Here is a 13,648-nt window from a genome sequence, read left to right as displayed (position 1 = left end):
CAGGGCCGGATGATCTATTAGGCAGTCAAGCCTATGCGCCGTGCGTCAATTATTAAAATGATAAAATTAATAGTTAACGAAATTATAACTGTTACTACTATTATTGGTGGTAGGACTTTGGGCTAGTGTGGGTAGGTACCACATTCACTCATTGATACTATACCGCTAAATAGTGCCCAGTATACTTGTGTTGCAGTTTGAGGGGGTGCGGGGAGTTGATGTAAGAGCCAGTGTACGTGTACTACAGGCTCATGGAACATAACTTCTTAGTTCCCACTTCCCAGTTGGTTGTGCATTGACAATATAAGAAATGGTTAATAATTCTTATAGCGCCATTTTCTATGGGTTATGGTGACCACTTGATATCAGATGGTTAATGTGCTTGTCCGCCTACGTATATTATAAAAACAAATGAATAATTATATAAGCTTTTCTTAACATATCTTTTGGGAATTTACAAAACATATACCTTTGACAAATGTGTTGGTTTAAGATAATAAAGGCATAGCCAATTTAAAAAATACTGCGTTATGGTAGAAAAACCGGAGATGGCACGGTGGTAAGAACGCGTGCTATATCGGTTAAGAACCGATGATTGCGGGTTTAAACCCAGGCAAGCACCACTGAATATTCATGTGCTTAATTTGTGCTTATAATTCATCTCGTGCTCGGCGGTGAAGGAAAATATCGTGAGGAAACCTACACGTGGCTAATTTCATAGAAATACTGCCACATGTGTAATCCTCCAACCTGCATTAGAACAGCGTGGTCGAATTTGTCCGAACCTTCTCCGCCTCAAAAGGCGGAGGAGGCCTTAGCCCAGCAGTGGGATATTTACAGGCTGTTGTTGTTGGTAGAAAATATATCTTGTGGGAATTTAGGTAATTGTCTAAATGCGTATACTTAGTCCGGCCCTGGATTCGTCGATGTAGTGAAATGTTAATTGCATTTTAATATAAAACAATGCGTTTGCGTGCCTGTCGCGGAATATTTTTCGCTTGTTTCGATAAACACCCTATTTTTTTTTATAATTGACGTAACCCGACACTTGGCAACTCCTGTCAGCTGAACTGTCTCCCGCCATTATTGATTACTCGTTTTCTTTTTATTACACGTTGACAGTAAATTACTGTAGAATGTGACACAGATTATGAAAAAGCGTGGAATTAATATTTAGTTGATTTACAGGATATATTACATACATATATAATTGTAATTAACTAACATGACTGTATTTTTAAATGTTGAAAATCATTCATCTTTTTAGTAGAATCTGCATTCCGAACCGGTGGTAGCTTCACTTAATATAGTTGTTAAATGACGATTCAAAGGTGCTCGTAAAAGCCTACTTGAATAAAGTATATTTTGATTTTTATGTTATCCGAACTGAAGTACAATTACTTGTATATTATATACTATATGCTAAGAATATATTTTATATACTATTTTTTTCTACTTCTTTAAATAGGTCCAAGGTTTGAATTGGGAAAATTTCGTCACGGAAATTTTACAAGTACTTGTATAAAAGCTTTTATCACAACATAATAAAAGGGTGAAAAAGTACATCCGTCATTTTATTTCGTACCAAATTTCATCAAAATCGATTCAGTGGTTTGATTGTAAAGCTGTAATAGAGTTACTTTCGCATTTATAATATTAGTGTTGCCAAGCTAATAATAAACTTATTTGAATTTGTGTTTAATTTTTTTTTTCTTTGTTACAGATGACTAAAAATGGAGAAGACACAACTTTAAAAAAAGAAGATTAGAAATGTGACATTTAATAATATATCTTTTTATGTTTTAAATAAAATAGCATGTGATTCTTTCGTATTATTTAATATAAGGCCAGTATTAGTTAAGAAAACTTAGTTAAATAAATAAAATGTTTAATAATATCCCTGAATCAAAAATAAGTAAAGGACTGGATTTATTTGTAAGTATCACACCTTTATAGTTACAATTACATTAAATATTTTATGTACTGAGACAAATCGTGGTTAATTACAATTATAGAATTAGTTTACTGGATATATGTAATTAAGACATAAGAAGGTTTAGACCCGGCAAGCACTGAATATTCCAACTTTATAGAACTATAGACTTAGAAAGGTTCAGACCTGTCATGCAATATTAATGTATTTTATGGCAATGGGCTTATGGGCACTTGATGGTAAGTGGTACCACTTTTTACCACTGATATTGGCATCGAAAGAAATTTTAACTACTTAAATATCCAATGTCAAAATCAAATCCATCCATCTGGAACCCAATATTACTAAGTATTGCTGCTTCAGATAAAAACTTACCTCTCTATCGCGGTTTGCACTAATAGACTGAGGGAATCACTCATTCAGAAAGGTTTAAGTGTTCAATTAAGGTTTTTGTTTAAATAAGTTGAAACAAAACGACATTCGTTTACCAAGTCAGAAAAAAAAGTCAACAGAAAATTTAAATATAAAAAAAAAAACTTATGTCAACCTGTGCGAAGTCGGTTCGGGCCGCTAGTATATTCATAATTAAAAGACAGCTGTTTTGTAAATATACAGGCGGATGAAATTTGGGATGAAAAAGTGTACGGATGTAGGTCGTTTTTTAAGTTAGAAGTTTGACTTCTGTTGATGTTTTGACTTCTGTTTGTATTTGAAAGACCAAAGTTATAGCACTCAACTAGTGTTAGATAATTAAATGATATATATTATTTATTTCGTTTTGTCCACAGTTAAAAAGACCGGCGGATGTTTCGAAGATCTGCACAAAATATACTTAATGGTGTACATGGTGAGTACATAGTATTAATAATAATATGTATATCTAATAGCGACCCGCCTCGGCTGATACTAAATATACTATAGACACATCTGTTTATATAATATATGAGACAAACAAAAATAAAACCGCTGAGTTTCTTTCGCCGGTTCTTCTCAGGTCAGGGTATTCTCTTTTCCGAACCGGTGGTAGTGTTTCAATTGACCATCAATAAGAAAGTGTAATGCTTCTATATTGATAAAGTTATTTGAGTTTGAGTTTAAAATTCTCAGCGTTTCTTTACTATATTGTCCATGTATTATATACGAAAATCTTCCTCTCGAATCACTCTATGTAATAAAAAAATCCGTAGCGTAATTTGAAAGATCTAAGCATACATACTGATAGACTTAGAAATTGTAAGCGACTTTGTTTTGGGTCGCTTGTGTTATATAAGTATATTTTTACTGCTTTGCTCAACCACTCAGTGGTACCAGCTTTCGCTGATAGCTTTTCTGGAGAGATACCTTAGGAACCTTCAAGAAAATAGCGTACTCATTGCCGGCAACACACCTGAAAGCCCACTGGTGTTACAGATGTCCATGTATGGTGCTAGTCACTTTCCATCAGGTGATCCCCCTGCTCGTTTGCCCCTATAACATAAAAAAAAGAGTTTTTAATTAAAATGTAATAACAGTTTAGTTTTGACGACCTCCGTGGTCGAGTGTGTACACCGGTTTTCATGGGTTCGATACTCCGAGGTCCCGGGTTCGTCCGGCCGATTCGATGTAGATTATCATTAGTTTTCTATGTTGCCTCGGGTCTGGGTTTTTGTGCCGTCGTTACTTCTGATCTTCCATAACACAAGTGCTTTAGCTGCTTACGTTGGGATCTGAGTAATGTATGTGATGTCGTCTAATATTTAGTTATGAAGACATTTTAACACATTTTTGGTTACTGTTTTCTAAAAAAATGCATTTGATCATTGATCGCAGTACAAAGAATATTTATTTGTGGATTTTTTTTTTTTAAAAATATTTTAGTCCTGAAGTTAATAATCTAATTGACAAATATAATTTTAAATTAAGCGCGACTTTCTTTTGTTTTTTTTTTTAAATAATTTTGCGTGGGAAAACATCTTGTATTATTTTATACAGCCATACGAATGACGTTTTAAAATCGATTATATTTTTATAAAAGCGGATACATTAACAAAATATTAATTTATTAAATGTATAATTATAATTAATATAAATGTATTAATTTCTAACGTTACGTAATATGTTTAATGTCAATTTTATATGAAATAGTTATTATTAATCTTTAATTAATTATACGACTATTACTTAATGATATCGTCGATATAAACAAGATCGATTTAATATCGTAATATACGATAATATCGATAGATATTTATTACAATCTAGTACAATATTTTTTAAAGTGCGTTTACCAATACGGGTGAAAGCAAATGTTAAGTTCTCACGGTACATTTGTGTCTCCCTTTCACACCTTCACAAATTTGTGTGGCAACGACAAGGACGGAACGATGTTTAATTTGCTCCATATAATCCCTTTCTCTTTACCCCTCATCCTTGTAAGCCCATTAACGCACTGACGTTCGTTTAAATTGTGTAATTGAAAATATATCGAAATTTCTAGAATGTATTTGTTTAATTTGCATATACACACTGGTTGTTAGCTCATCTGTAGAAAATAATAATAAAATATTATTGAAATAATATTTTATAAAAAAAGTAAAAGTAAAGTAACAGCCTGTAAATTTCCCACTGCTGGGCTAAGGCCTCCTCTTCCATTAAGGAGAGGGTTTGGAACATATTCCACCAAGCTGTTCCATTGCGGGTTAATGGAATGCACATGTGGCACAATTTCGATGAAATTAGACACATGCAGATTTCCTCACGATGTTTTCCTTCACCGCCAAGCACGAGATGAATTATAAACACAAATTAAGCACATATACATATATAGTGGTGCTTGCTTGGGTTTGAACCCGCAATCATCGGTTAGGATACATGCGTTCTAATCACTGGGCCTTTACAGCTCGAATATTTTATATAAGAACGAAAATCTAAATCCAAATATACTTTATTTAAATAGACTTTTACAAGCAGTTATGAATCATTTTACAAAACGTATATTTAGTTATTCTATTCTAATATTTGAAATACATTTAAACATAAATCTGCTTTTATTATTGTCATTATTATATACGAAAATATAATTAGTAATTTATTAATTATCAATAATAATATACTGTTTATAATTCATCTCGTGCTGGGAAGGAAAACAGCAAAATTAATTAGCATAGTAGATAAAGCTCTAAGCATTCTCTTACAAAAGCCCAGCTGTGGGATATTAAAATATCTTAACTTGTATTGATATAAATATAACACAGATACATAACAAACATCGTTGACAAAGAAATTCAATGTAATAAATATACGAGTATAGTACGACTTAACTCAGACGTAGGATCGGAAAAATTCGTAACACCGATCACATCCGAATTAAGTACGCTATCCCAAATTATCAATATTTATTTCTCATGTGATTATGATCTTCACAAAAACGAATTAACTTGTAATATCTTATTACCTAATATATTCGTCAATTTGACACGTCGATTTACTGGACTTGGACCAGTCCAAGTTCATTCTCTGATGCGAGAATCTATAGCGACGAATGGCGCGATAAAGAGCTATTTCTATTGGTTGTGTAAATCGGCAGTAATCGGTTTTATTTTCATTTCATTGCATTTTCCGATGCTACATCTAATTTGTGTCGTACTATACAGATTTGTCATTCTCTGTCACTCTTTTGTTTTTTTTTTTAATATTTTGGCGCGAGAAAACACCTTGTATTATTTTTTAAAGTCATACAATAACAAATTGTGAGTTTATTAAATTTATAATTATTATATAAATCTAACTGCATAACATAGTTATTTCTAATAATTATAGTCGCGTACAGTGAGGCTGTGTTGCTAGTGTTATAAATGGTGCTTGTTAAATATTGTGCGTACCGCAGTGCGCGAGTCCCCTGTACAAGTGTACCATTTCGCAATATACCCAAAATGGTACCATCAAGATATATACTAAAATGGTCGTCATTGTTTGAACATTTATTTAACTAGTGATTCGATACGGGTTCGTTTGTTTTTTTGTTTTAATTAATATAATAATGTTTAAGTTGGAAAATTGTTTATTGTATACAACTAGTAATCCCCCTGGCTTCGCACAGGTGCAATATTGGTACCAAATATACTATAGATATTGTTCATTTACGACATCACAGTAGAAACTTCTAAAATTATCAGTGTTTCTTTACTATATTGTCCATGTATTATATACAAAAACCTTCCCCTCGAATCACTCTATCTATTAAAAAAACCGCATCAAAATCCGTTGTGTCATTTTAAAGATCTAAGCATATATAGAGACGGATAGCGGTAAGCGACTTTGTTTTAAACTATGTAAGGTTTTAATGTGTTAGGAATATATTTAACGTAAAGACTTCTTGGAAGCAGTTGGAACGAAGTAGCTTTCGCTGTTTTATATTGTTATATTATACTAGCAACACGCCCCGGCTTCGCACGGTTGTAATGCTGATACTAAATATACTACAGAATGTCTTACAACGTTTACAGTTTTTCATTCATTACACAGAACAAACCTCTTAGACATGAGTTTTAAATCTGTAATATCAAACAAATCTGTAAAGTAATTAATCAATTTTTTTATTTCTATCATTGTGTTTTGAAACAGCAATTACTATTAGTAAATAAATAAATATTGGACAACATCACATACATTACTCTGATCCCAATGTAAGTAGCTAAAGCACTTGTGTTATGGAAAATCAGCAGTAACGAAGGTACCACAAACACCCAGACCCAGGACAATATAGAAAACTAATGAATTTTCTACATCGATTCGGTCGCGAATCGAACCCGGGACCTCGGAGTGGCGGGTACCTCGGAGTGGCATACCCATGAAAACCGGTGTACACACTCGACCACGGAGGTTTTAAAATGTAATATAACTGTACCCAGATATCTTAACAAATATTACATTAAAATTCTCAACTCATCAGAATCCTTATTGTGGGATTGGGCCCTGGGGTCCCCTCTCTTATGGGGGCCCTAGGGCAGTTGCTCCAGTTGCCCTTCCCTAAATCCGGTCCTACCAAAAATTGATTTCGATAGAATAACTAATTGGTACACGGAAAGTATACAAATTAATTAAAGCTTGGACTGTGTTGTGCAGAAATATTCCAACAAGATCACTAATGAACAATAAAGTAATCCCACTGCTGGGCTAAGACCTCCACTCTCTTTGATTAAAAGGTTTTGAGGTTTGTAGATAAACACGTGGCAGGATTTCATTGATATTAGACGTATGAAGGTTACCTCCCGTGTTTTCCTTTACGAAATGAATTTTGAAAACATAAAGATCAGTAGCGTTTTCTCTGAAGCCGTTACCATCGGTTTAGATATACTCGTTCTAATAACTGACTCTTGGTTCTCGAATTTTAAAGAGATAAATAAAAATTTTAACAAATAGAAGAACCGACTTAATTGCATATTTAACGTATTTTTTAGAGTCCTCCTTAGTAAAATGAAATGAAAAATATTAGACTACTTAAAAGTCGATTTACGTCCTCCACCTTTTTGAAATCGGTTGAAAAGTGTTTCTATAATGACAGTTATCCCGTTAATCTATATATATATATATTTAGAACCAGAAGTAGGAAGTAGGTTAACTTTTAAAACAATTATCTTTAATTTAAAATAACAATCAATCTACCACGATAGAAAAACATTTAGTGTACAACACAAATAACCATCAATAATCACATTACACCGTAATAATTATCATTGCAATTCTCAATGTGTCAACTACGAATCTCCCGCCTTTTTTTTTTTTTTTAAAAGTAAGTTGTGTAACTTGACGCTGAGACGCTGATGTTCCTTGTTTAGTCCAACAATATATTATATATTAATTTTAAACAAATGGAAACAAAAGGCCAAATAAACAACATTTGACAGCGATTTGTGCGATGTCATTTGGAAATTGAATCTATGGCATTCACTATGGAAGAAATTACTTTTCAAGTCGACGAAGCTGCTTTCGGAACTTAGGAAGTAAGATTAAAGTGTATATAAGTAGTTAAGTGTAATAGTGCTGTCTCTACGTAGTATAAAACAAAGTCGCTTTCTCTGTCCCTATATCTTTATGTATGCTTAAATCTTTCAAACTACGCAACGGATTTTGACGCGATTTTTTTTAATAGATAGAGTGATTCGAGAGGAAGGTTTTTGTATATAATACATGGACTATATAGTAAAGAAACACTGATGATTTTAGAAGTTTGTAATATGATGTCGTAAGTAACAATATCTGTGGTATATTTAGTATCTGTATTGCACCCGTGTGAAGCCAGGGGTCGCTAGTATAGTAATAAGGACAGTGCCGGCGTTAGGCAGAGGAGCGATGGGGCGAAGGCCCAGGTCGACAAATTAAAAAAAAATATATATATAAAAAAAAAATAGGAGCTACATAACTTTACGTCCACGTCGTGACCTCTGGGTCACACTAAAGGAAAGATAGAATTCTTAATACACGTTCACATTGGTTCAGAGAAAATTAACACCCGATTTTGATTTCCTTAAGTGGGCCGAGTGGGCGCCAAAATATTATTACCCAGGGTGTCAGACCCTCTAACGTCGGCACTGAATAAGGATATATTAGACTCTTGACTAATTTATATTTTTTATATTATATTATATTATAGTAGCGTATTCAAGCACTACTAAGTTCTTACTTAGTAGAGCTCGAGTACAGCAGAGCTTTCAGAGAAATCGCGTGGTATCAGGGCCGGATTTAGGGAAGGGCAACCGGGGCAACTGTGGGGCCTCCACATAAGTGGGGGCCACAAAAGTTTTCAGTGAATTAACAAATACCGAGGTATAGTCAAATTATAATAATCTTACTACTTAATATTTTAAAAGTTACCGATACCAGTCAAGAAATACTTACTGATTCGAATTAATAAAACCTTAAGCTAATTCATTAATCCATGATATAATTATTAGGATCTCCACGCTCCTGTTGGTCTAGGGCCTCCACTGCTTTGTGGCCCCAGAGCCTCCAGACCTTTAAATCCGACTCGGCGTGGTATATACATGTGTCTATATTGTTTTCATTGCTTTTTAACCGGCTTCTTAAAAAAATGAGGTTATCAGTTCGACATGTGTGTATGTAACATTGTTGGAATTGATTTGTATTTGAGTATGATGATCAATTTAGGCTTCTTAGCTCGTGAGCTTAATTACGTTAATGTTTAAACAACTATATTAAATGAAGCTACCACCGTTTCGGAAAGTAGATTCTACTGAGAAGAACCGGTAAGAAACTCAGTAGTTATACTTTTTCAACATTTAAAAATACAGTCGTGTTAGTTTATTACAATTATATATGTATGTAATTTATCCTGCCTGGAAGTCAATAAGTGTTAATTCCACGCTTTTTTATTCTCTATATAGTCTTGTATTGAAGAATATATCTTCTTTACCACACATATATACACTTATATATGTATGTAATAATAATAAATGTATAGTACGACACAACTCAGATGTAGCGTCGCGACGAATTTACGAATTTAGCCGACGCGTCGGCTAAATTCGTAAAACCGACCACATCCGAATTGAGTACGCCATCCCAAATTATCAATATTTATTTCTCATGTGAATATGATCTTTACACAAATGTAGTAACATGTAATATCATATGACCTAATATATTCGTCAATTCGACGCGTCGATTTACATGCACTCGCTTTGAACTGACGCGAGCATCTATAGCGACGAATAGCGTCGAATGGTGCGATAGGGAGCTTCTATAGGTTGTGTAAATCTTCAGTAATCGGTAACGAGTCGAGAAGTTTGGAGACAATATACTCGTATATATTTTTGCCGGGTTAAGTTTGAACCGGTGATAGCTTCACTTCATTGTTAAATGACGATTTAAAATTGCTTGTAAAAGCCTACTTGAATAAAGCGTATTTTGATTTTGATTTGAAGTGAGTGCGAAGGTTTCCCTGCCTGTTAGTGTTCAACGGTTAAATTACTGAATCGAATTTGATGATATATAGGAAAAAGTAAAGTAACAGCCTGTATATTTCCCACTGCTGAGATAAGGCCTCCTCTTTCATTAAGGAGAGGGTTTGTAACATATTCCACCACGCTGTTCCAATGCGGGTTGGTGGAATGCACATGTGGCAGAATTTCGACAAAATTAGACACATGTAGGTTTCCTCACGATGTTTTCCTAAACCGCCGAGCACGAGATGAATTATAAACACAAATTAAGCACATATATATAGTGGCGCTTGCCTGGGCTTGAACCCGCAATCATCGTTTAAGATGCGCGCGTTCTAACCACTGGGCCATCTCAGCTCTGATCTGATGATATATGGTATGAAGCAATTTTGAAACTCGAGGAAGGTCTGACGATCGACTGGTTACTTATATTTGTAGAGTGTCGGGGTCCATATTAGTGCCGTCACTTAGTTATCCAATTGCTCCTTGACCTCACGATACTTCACAATTGAATGACCAGCAATACAGTTGCCATCGCTAATAATTTGGAATTGCGAAATTGTAAAGAGCGATAAATATGTATACATGTAATAAAATTGGGGTGTCTGTTTGTAATATTAAAATAACCGCAATTTTTGGTCTGTTTGTTCTGGCTCTGGAATGGCTGAAAAGATTTTGATGCGACTTTCACTGGCACATAACTGATGTAATAAGGATTAACTGCAATGTGTAAATATTGTTCAGTATTGCGCGCACACTTCGTGGAGGTACTTAAACTAAATTCACACGCTCTTGCTCTTGCTTGAAGTCGCGGCACTGCTAGTTATTAGTAGATTAGTAGCCCTTTCCAACCGCCAACACTGCCCTATTGTACCACTCATACTACACTGGATTCATTGAACTTCTTTTCTATTGAACTACTCATTGTATTGACAATAATTTTTAAGTGAATCATTAGTACAAAACTTCAGAGTGAGTACAGCACAGGTAGTATCGGAATACTTGGCGTTGATATTTCGTGCCTCGTTCAGTTCCGCGGTCAATCGGAAGGCAAAGCCAAATTGGCTTCAAAGAAGCTCGGTGTGCTCAGCAAGGCGAGACAGTATTTCACGTCGGTCCGCCTAAAACTATACAAGGCGCAAATTTGACCTCACATGGAGTACTGCACTCACCTCTGGGCGGGTGCTCCCCAGTACCAGCTCCTTCCAAACCAATTAATTGAATTTGATGAAATTTGGTATGAAGCAAACTTGAACTCCAAGAAAGGCCGTAGGCTACTTTTTTGCCTGACACATGATAATCAACCCCTAAAACACGAATGAAGCCGCGGGCATTTGCTAGTAGATTATAATTGCATGCAAATAATTAAATTACACTGAAATGAAATGATAAATGTAATCTCTTGTTGTACTTATGTACGTATACTCACAAATATAAGAGAATGCTCCAAGTAGGTTAGGTTTTATTTCATAATTTCCTTCCCGATATATATTTTTCGAATAAAGTATTTTAATATTCTTATTTTTTATTTTAGGATGAGAGGGGGCGCGCTGGGCGCCGCGATGGTGCCGCGTTGCCTAATTCAATAAAGGTATGTATTATTTATAAGATAAGTAACCCTAATAACTCAAATGAAAATTGTTTATATTTTACCGTAAAATTGTAAATACCGTTAGATTATAATCTATCTCGCGAGATTGTGAACTATAACATGCTGCTTACAATTTAACTCATAATTAGTTGATTAGATTATAATCTATCAAAGTAAATTTCAGGTAAATTATAAAGATTCTAATCTAACCGAAATATTATGAACTATCGAAGTTGTATACATATGTTTTATTGTAATTTGAATAAATGTTTACATTTTTTTGATATCTCGATTACTTTTGGAAATAATTGTATGGTCTTATTAACTTACATACATTTTACATTTTTACCGCGTTTTTTTTTTGGGCATAGTTCATAATTGAGTTTGCAGTTTAAGCATTATATACCCGGCAGAATTAAAGTATTATATCAGTGCGACAGTTAGAAATAAAAATGTTTATTGAATATATAGAAACGTTACACATTCCTATTCAAAGTCAAAGTCAAAAACCTTTAACTAAAATAGAAGTGTTTAAACTTTCCTATTGATAGTCAAAAATCTAAAATCATATTCATTGTCAAAGTCTGCCATCTGCTCGGGAAAATATATCACAGTTATGATGAGAACGGGCGAAAGAGTCTTAGATGTCCGTCTATGAGTTCAACGAATATCTAGTTACCAGACTAGGACCTAGTTGACAGATTAAATAATTGGCCTCTTTTTGATAATACTCGATGTAAATATAAACAAACTGTACAAGCTAAGCCACGCCCCCCACTTACTTAGAAGTTGTGTATCTACAGATGTGTACACAGACCAAGATTGGACACAATCGTGTGTACTTAATTCGAGTCTATATCAGCGATCTGATATTATTTAATTGATCTATTCATTTGTCAATTATCTGAAAGTGTAAGGAGTTGATGGGGGGAGGGGGGGTTAATGGTAGGTATTACGTAATTGTACGACTATGTCTGTCCTGGTTTTGATCATGGACATTGGTGAAAAAATATTAGCGCGCTTTTAGAAATAGCGTGTGAATGTGATGCTGGTGGGTTAAAGCTTCGTGTCCTCGTGGGGGGAGATTTTGAATGAATACTCCAGTAAAATAAATATAGTTTTGAAGTTAATAACCTAATTAACAAAAATCTCCTATTGTCGTTCGAAGTGCGACTCTCTTTTGTTTTTTTTTTATAATTTTGCGCGGGAGAAGAACTTGTAATCTTTTTTAAAGCCATACTAATGACGTTCTAATATCGATTACACTTTTATGAAATCGGATACACTAACAGAATATGAGTTTATTAAATATATAATAATATAAATGTATTAACATAAAGAAGTATATATAACATTTAATTTATGGCTTTGAGCAAACAATGTATATATGTATGTAGGTATCCAGTGATATATAAGCATACATATTCAGGCAACGCAAAAAATATGAGGAATTTTTGACAGGATCACTCTACCATCAGTGGTGGTCACTTACCATCAACCGGGTCATTTGTCAGTCTGTCTGCCAATATTAATTACTAGCGACCTGCCCCGGCTTCTCACGGGTGCAATACTGATACTAAATATACTACAGAATTTGTTTACATACGACATCACATTAGAAACTTCTAAAATTATCAGCGTTTCTTTACTATATTGTCCATGTGTTATATACAAAAACCTTCCTCTCGAATCACTCTATCTATTAAAAAACCGCATCAAAATCCGTTGCGTGATTTAAGAGATCTAAGCATACATAGGGAGAGCGGTAAGCGACTTTGTTTTATACTGTGTAATGATATATGATGGAGCCAAATGAGGACCTCGTTGTCAGATTTGTAATTAGATGAAGCAGACATCGTAGCCAACTCATATTTCACTATTTTTAAAATCGTTTATTTTCTTCTCATGTCTTTGATAATTCCTCTATTTTCAACCGAGTTCAAAAAGGAGGAGGTTATCAATTCGTCTGTATTTTTATATAACAATAACTTTAAATATAACAATAACTATAACTACGTTATATAATCGTAAATCGATTTTTAAGTAGTCTAATATTTTTCATTTCATTTTACTTAGGGGGACTCTTAAAAATATGTTGAATACGCAATTATTTTTATTACTTTTTAGTGCATATTCATTTGTTTTAAAATAGTGTTTTGTTTGAAGTCGGTTTTTCTTTTTGTT

General features: G+C 34.0%; 1 protein-coding gene across 1 annotated transcript in view; it reads left to right on the top strand.

Annotated features, from left to right (window-relative positions):
• Positions 1–2,727: 2,727 nt before the first annotated feature.
• The window catches only part of LOC124542044 (Krueppel-like factor 3), a 58,502-nt gene continuing 47,581 nt past the window's right edge, over positions 2,728–13,648 (top strand). The window contains exons 1-2 of the mRNA XM_047120000.1: positions 2,728–2,780; positions 11,408–11,464. Of these exons, the coding sequence (XP_046975956.1) occupies positions 2,769–2,780; positions 11,408–11,464 (69 nt within the window). The 5' untranslated portion in view covers positions 2,728–2,768. The remainder of the gene's footprint in view (positions 2,781–11,407; positions 11,465–13,648) is intronic.

Source organism: Vanessa cardui, chromosome 29 (assembly GCF_905220365.1).
Source record: "Vanessa cardui chromosome 29, ilVanCard2.1, whole genome shotgun sequence".
Taxonomy (NCBI): Eukaryota; Metazoa; Arthropoda; class Insecta; order Lepidoptera; family Nymphalidae; genus Vanessa; species Vanessa cardui.
The sequence above is the reverse complement of the archived record's forward strand: the minus strand, read 5'-3'. Positions and strand labels throughout refer to the sequence as shown.